General features: G+C 38.3%; 1 protein-coding gene across 2 annotated transcripts; it reads right to left on the bottom strand.

Annotated features, from left to right (window-relative positions):
• Positions 1-4,944: 4,944 nt before the first annotated feature.
• On the bottom strand, positions 4,945-5,859 carry RB195_015554 (uncharacterized protein; the record flags this gene model as incomplete). 2 transcript variants are annotated; one of them, XM_064206314.1, is made up of 2 exons in its annotated part: positions 4,945-5,209; positions 5,591-5,859. In XM_064206314.1, the coding sequence occupies 2 exons, from the start codon at positions 5,857-5,859 to the stop codon at positions 4,945-4,947; spliced, it is 534 nt and encodes a 177-aa protein (XP_064062194.1). The 2 variants fall into 2 exon arrangements, with proteins under 2 accessions (XP_064062194.1, XP_064062195.1); XM_064206313.1 differs by lacking the exon at positions 4,945-5,209 and having other exon boundaries at positions 5,368-5,859.
• Between the last annotated feature and the right edge of the window lie 1,359 nt (positions 5,860-7,218).

Below are 7,218 nucleotides of genomic sequence, written 5' to 3'. Positions count from 1 at the left end.
AGAACTGTCTGCTGACTCTTGGGAAGAATTATTAGAATTTGAAAGCAACTACTTAAAGAAAGCAAATAAACAACAAAGAATATAGTGTTTTGCGTCAATCCGTTTGAGTTGGACCTAAACTTTCCAAAGTCAATTCACAGTCGTAAATGCTTTATGAACGATTCCGCTGCTGAGAGTTTCCTTTAAAAGAAGGAAAAATCTTTTAAAAATGTTGTTTGCCAAGAACTGCAAAGTCACTGCATTTTCTGTCAAAGAGTTGAACCGGGAAAATAAAAAATGTTATTAAAATTCTACTAAAGAGTCGAACATTGCTGAAGACTTTAAAAAAAATTGTTTTTGTCCCTAATTTTGACAAAAGGAGTATCTATGCTGCTTTCAGTTTACGGAACTTCTACAGTATTATTTATGTTTATTATTAATGTTTTTGTTTACTATTTTATTAGCTACAACAGTATTATTTGTGCTTTTATTAGAAGAAAGAGGTACAGATTTTCGATTCTCCATACGATAGTTTCTAAATTCTAAAAAAAAAGAGATAGAAATGAGAATGTCGAAGAGACCTCATTGATTAGAAAGAGAGAAAAAAGAATGGAAAGGAAAGAGAAGGCAAAAAAAAACCGGTTGAGCTCTGATCTCTTTCTCAAAACTATTTCTTTTAAAGTATACGCTGCTTCTAGGTCTGGCATACAGATGCTTTTAATGCGTTTCTTCGTTCTCAAAACTATGTGCACATATGTTTCTACAAAATCAAAGAATTACAGCAACTAATTCCTGAAGAACCAAACGATCCGATCAAAACGATTCCATCCGTCATTATCCTTTGACTTCACATGCATGTAGTCCATTTTTTTTTCTTCGGAGGTGCAGCAATTCTGCACCTAATCGTGGACAAATCCATTCATCTCAAGTGTAGTCAAACTCTGCATTTTTTTAATGCTGTTTCACAGGACGTAATTTCACTCGTAAGTTCAAAAAATTCTTCTTTTCTTCATATTGTTCTACATAGGAAAATTCCCAATGTTTTTAGTGTTTTTTAAATTCATTTCTCTTAAAGAGGCATGCCTTTTGCGCTCTCAGAAGCGACTGATCAACTGGAATATTTTTCTATTCATTTTTTTCCTTACCACTAATATTTTTTCAATAGCTTTCAGCTGCTCATAACCTAAATGAAATGGACTTTCTTACAGCGAATATATAAGTTTGATTCGGTTGCTCTTGAATTTTCCACTTATGTGTGTTTTTTTCCATGGAAAAAAAAATGTTTCTGCACAACCGTGTTCCTAAGCCGGTACCAATTTATACGATGCAAATCTACTGCCTAAATTCTGTAGTTTTCTCATTGTTTCTCGTTCTCATCCACAGTCGGGCGTGTAGGTGAAGAACTACTGAAGTACTGTAAGGGAGACTGGTGCTCTACTCCAAACGGTTCATGTTCCAACATCTACAGTAATCCCCTCGCTTTAAGTTCTTTTTTTGCTCAGTTCTGACAGGAATCCTTTGACTCAAGCGAAGGGAGACTATAAGGGCGCATTGTATTTTTTGGCTAACCTTTGGATTACTTATTTTCTTCAATTATTGTTCGGGATTTCTTCTCGTCACCTCTGTCACATGTTTCTTACTGCTGCTACGACGCTGAACAATCACTGGCATCAATTAGAGCTTCGGGATAACATAGAAGCCATATACACATCTGTTTATCCTTATCTGTTTAGGATTAGTAAAATAAATGCTGTATAGGTGCGCGCTGAAGCCTATTGGATGTAAGCTGACACATCATTACTCGGAATCCGTTGTACACATAACTTCCTGTGTAGTTGCACCACATTATACATTCATTTATGTTAAAAACTAAATTGTAATTCACAACTACATACTATTACGATATATATATATATATTCTACTAATTTTTCTCAAGAAAAAAAATTAGAGACCATAGAGCACCTGTTTTATTCTTCTGACGACTCAAACTCAACAACACTGTTGCTTACAGCACTAGGTAAGGAATGACGGAATGTGGGTGCTAAACTCAAATGATTTTTATTTTATTTTAATTATTATTAAAGTTATTATTATAAGTAATTTGGCATATCAACCTTTTGAGCCCTTGTTGTTTTGATATTTTTTCAGCTTTTTTTTCGTCTTCCAATTAATATACAAGTGCCAGAAGGCCAGTGAGGGGAACTTTCCATTCTGTTTTTGATTTGATCCTCATTGATCGAGTTCTTATCTATGGAAACGAATATCAGCGCAGGCAAACATGTAGTCAAATCAATGTATTTATGGCGTTACCTTGTTTCACATGGACTATAAAAAATTCATATTTGAACCAATTCAGAAAATGGGAAAATGTGAAATCTTTTCGGGAACCTGTTACGAAATTTCACTTAAAACATCCTCAGTTTTTCTTTCACTCTTCTCATTTCTCCATTTCTTCTTCGTCTCTCCAAATTTTCATTACTAAATTTTCTCCTTTTTCGCTCACGCTTTCTTTTTTTTTTGGTCCACGATCGTAACAACTAAATATGAACAATTTTGGATGTGTAGCTACTATAGATAGGCCATCAGATTTCTATGTTACTCCAAAAATCACTCGCTGGAAGACGAGTGCGTAAGACGTCGTGCTCACCTTCACAAATTTGTTAGATTCTTTCATCGCTTTCTGTGTTACTGTGTACCATAAGCACTACTGGACGAAATTTACTGTCATTGCCAAGGAAGTACAGGGCTTCCGCTGAATCCTTTGTTTCATTCTTTTCCTCTGAGTCTGTTTTTTTCTTGCTAAGCAAAACTTTTGCTGATTATCAGACTTTTTCAGTTCGTTAAGCTTTGTAATTCCTTCGCAGGCTACGTATAAAATCCCTATTGGTTTGGAGTGCATCTAGAATCCCTAAAATAATGCTTTATTAATAAAATACACGAATAAGTGATCGTTATTAATAAAACACATGAATAAATGTTCGCAAGGAAAGCACAAAGCAATTTTGCAAGAACCTTCATTCCTAGGAAAATCCTTGCAAAAAATGCAGGTGCAGTGGAGAAAATGTTATATTTCTGTTTTTTTCCAAACAAATACCAGCAAATATATGATACTCGCCATAAATCCTCTAAAAATTTCATACGCCTAGCTAATGATCAAAAATATTTAACTGTGTAGGGTTTGCACCCACGTTTTGTTTAGTTTGCTTGGAATATTTTGTTTTTGATTCGGTAGAGATAATTGTGCGCAAAAAACTGTAAGTAGATGTCTAAGAATTTTATTAAACTACGAACATTATTATTTTAGTTGTTTTGCGGCTCAAAATGCATTAGAAAGTTATAAGTTAGTAAGCTGAGTGAAAGTGTCAGCCAGAATATTTTCGTTGAGGATTATGAAGTTGAATAGTCCACTTCCTTCACTGACAGGAAGATGATCTGGAAAAATTCATTCCCTAAGAAAAACTGGCTATTTTCTTTTGATTTTTCTCACGTGAGTTCTTCTCACATGATGTTTTCCAACTATGATGTTTCTGTGCAGTTATCACTTAAAGACACACTCCATTCACATCCTTGCTGCTGTTTTTTGAGATCATCTCGGAGAGGACCTCGGTAATATAAACACTGATCAGTCACTTCAATATGTTTGTATTGTACACACGAAATGTCTCCGATAGTTTACCGATAGCTCTTATGTGTTGGAAAGTGGTGAAGTAGAAATCCTACAACTATTGGATAACTATTTGCTTTCGTTACGCACTTGGGGAATTATCGTATCACACGGCTATGTTATCGACGCTGTGGATTTATTGTCCAGATCCGGGTCTGCGTGACTCACTGTGGGCTTAACGTACGTACATAGAAGATCCACGGATCTTCCTTATTAGAGGGATCACAGCCGGTTAGTCGCGAGGCTACGTGGCCGGTCATCAGGAGGCGGATAGCGGGTTAATCGCGGACCAAAAGCGACCTTGCGCGTACCCCGAGACGAAAACGGATTCAGAGGATGGACTCCCTTTTTTTGCTATGCTAGAAATGGCTCATAATAAACAATAATAATATTGCATCCAACAAGTAGGTCTGGCCAAAAGCCTGCCTGCAATCAAGTGAGAAGTGCAATGGAGGCGCATTGACTACGTCTTCAACAAATAAGCTCCATATGTGTACTCTGGGAGGACGCAACATTCTCTCACAAACTCGTGGGACTAGAGGCTTGCAACTTGCTTATGGGATTTTGGATTGTTAGGCATATCACAGTAATGAAAAAGGTCTCCTGACTCGGAAGGAAAGTCTTTTACGTTAGCACCAAGAAGGACAGGCTTCCAGGTTTACAAGGTCCCTAGAAGCACATCGCAAGCCTTACGCACTTTTCTAAATTGTTCAATTTGAACGTGGAGCACTTAATATCGATAAGAACGCCAACATTTTCTTTTGTGAATATAGGAAAATGTGGCTAACAATGAAGATGCGAAAAGAATACATTAGAATGCGCTATTGACTGTAGCTTGTATAGGAAATATGCTGGTGGGATTACATGCTTCACAACATTCCCCCACCGAAAAAGGTGAGCTTGTGGTTTTATTTTACTTTTTCCTTTGAGATTTTTCTCGGTGATAATTGTATCCTGCATTTTATATAGTTTGAATACAGAATGCATGTTGATTAATATACAAAACAGAGCCAAATGGGGCTAAAAAGCTCGAGAGGAGAGTGAATGGTGTGGAAAGTTTTGCTGTTTATGTGGAAAAATTCTGAATATCGTTGAAGTGGAGTTAAATATGTTCCTTAATTGACGATTGCTAGTTTTCTTATAAAGGTCGCTGTTGAAGTGGTTCCTCAACCCATGATTGTGCAGTTGGTACCAATTTGCGATATCATGAAGTAAAGGGATAATTTTCAAATCGTTCCTTGTGGCGTGCATCTGATGAGGTTAGTGTTGTTTTCACACTCGATTTGTGCGGTTGCTTCTATTATACTTCTGAAGAAATGACACGCCGGCGTATCAGCTCAAGAATTGCTGGAGACAGGCGTCTCTTGATGGTTTCAAAACTTTCAGCCTTCCTCCTGCAGGAAAGTTGAAGGCCAACAAGCAGGTCGTATTCTTCGTCAATGTTGTCTTTTGCTGAATCTTCTCCAGAGGCGGCTGGCATAGCGAAGAGATCCCTGTTGATGTCGATTTTCCGAAACCGCACAGAACTTTGGAACAACATCAGATCAGTCTGGCAGAACCTTTTACTGACAATGATTTTGTCAATTTCATTACGCTACCCTCTACCGGAAGACTTCCACGTACAGCATAGAGAGGAGAGCTTCTGGAACAGTGAGTTTCATGGGTGGTCTTAGTCATCAATGTGAACTCAGAAAGGCTCTCCCTCTGTTTGTTCCATTGTAGGCTATGGGTCTCGTATGAAGTTACTAAAGTGTTCTTCTCGGGCCAGTTTTGGCGTGGAAGACAACAACAGTGACCTTGTAGAAGATATTGTCTTCTTTATAGAACTTCTCCAGGTCCACATTAAAAGCTTCGTTGTCTTCTTCTTTTGAAGCTTGATGTTGGAGCGTAAAAGACGAAGATGGCCAAAGCTGGGGTTGGACCACATCTTCCCATCCACAACCAACCTTCCAATTCGAGTCGTAATTTGTTCGAAGGAATCGATGTTCATTGTCATATTCGTGTTGACGAAGACGCTGACTCCACCAACTCCGCAACTGTTCGATGTTTCTAAGAACTGTCCTTCTGCAGTTTCATATACGAGGTTGTGTGGGTGGCATTGTCTTGTCTCGGTAAGTCGGATGACAGCGTTCTTAAACTTACTGGCTTGCATCATCAGATCTTCAATAGCCACATCAGATGCAAACGTACGGGCGTTATTATGGCAGATAGTCATCCTAGTCCCTTTCCGTGTTAGTAGCCTAGATGACTTCTGGAATCCCGTCCTTCTACCGTATCAGACTTTCCTCCCAAATCAAGAGACTCTTTTTTATTACTGTGACATGCATAAAGTTTTTAAACCTATGGCCGGTTTGCAAGCATCTGGTCAACGGGTTTGTGAGAAAAAGTAGCGTCCTGAGTCAGTCCTAGGGCAGCAGAAACTGGGCGTCTTGAATACATTTGCGTCCCAGGGCAGGCACAACGTCGCTCTTGGTCCGCGATTAGTCCCCCCGCCACTTTGGGACGCGCCACGTAGCGTCGCGACTGACTGGTTGTGATCCCTTTAATGAGGGAGATCCGTGGATCAATCATGTATTGCTATATATCATTATTCTATAATATATGATTTAATATTATGTTTTATGTTGCATATTTACATTTATATGTAAAAAAATTTACGGTACAGTAGCGTTTTATCAGTGTAACTGGTATTAAGTCCGTATTCTTTGCTGATCAACTACGTCTGCGAAGGCATCTGTAGATATTGCGAAGCAGGTGAAACTGAGTTCGCAATTGTCAACTCATTACCTTTTGCCACTTTCATTTCGTCAAATCAACATGAAGCAATTTTGGAGAATTCTTTGAGTATGTGGCATGAGAATCGAAGCTTTGGAACCATGCGACTCGTTTGCATCAATGAAAGAGAATGAAAGATAATATTGTTCACATTGAGCATTCCCTTAAGAATACGCCCACGAGTTCACTATAAATTCAGAATCTTTTGATGTTTATGAACACGTGTGCACTTTAGTGATTGACTTGCGTGGGCGAGCCAATGTATCAAGTCAGTGCTTTCATACTCCCGGACAAAGCTAGTATCTCCATCCTCCAATTCAACTTTTCGAAGCGAAACGTTCCTCATGAAATGCTTAGTTTTACCTTTACAGTTGATAGTTCTAGCTCTAGGGCGTTCTACGGCGAACTATCGGCCGTAAAGGTCACTAGAATCTCCAACCATTGCTTTACTACCATCACTACAAACATATAAACAAGTAAACAAATGGCCAGAAACATTCAACACACTCCTTTCTTGCTTTGTAGGTGCTGTGAGTGTTCAACGGCAGAGTCATGCATTAACTATTTCCTTAGTGATGAACGGGCGATGTCAATAAATGAAACATGAGTGAGTAAAAACACTGAAACGCCTCTGTACCTCATATACCTCAAAGAGTGGAATTTTTTTCCGTAATGACTTGCAACCTGTCACAGCAATAAACATAAGATTTACACTGTGTTTTAATTATTCTATTACCGAAGCAAGGATTTATTCCCTGTTATTCTTTCGTCCAACTCTGTTTTTGAAGTTTTCATGACT

The sequence above is a fragment of the Necator americanus genome, chromosome V (assembly GCF_031761385.1).
Source record: "Necator americanus strain Aroian chromosome V, whole genome shotgun sequence".
NCBI lineage: Eukaryota > Metazoa > Nematoda > Chromadorea > Rhabditida > Ancylostomatidae > Necator > Necator americanus.
This window is presented reverse-complemented; position numbering and strand designations above follow the sequence as displayed.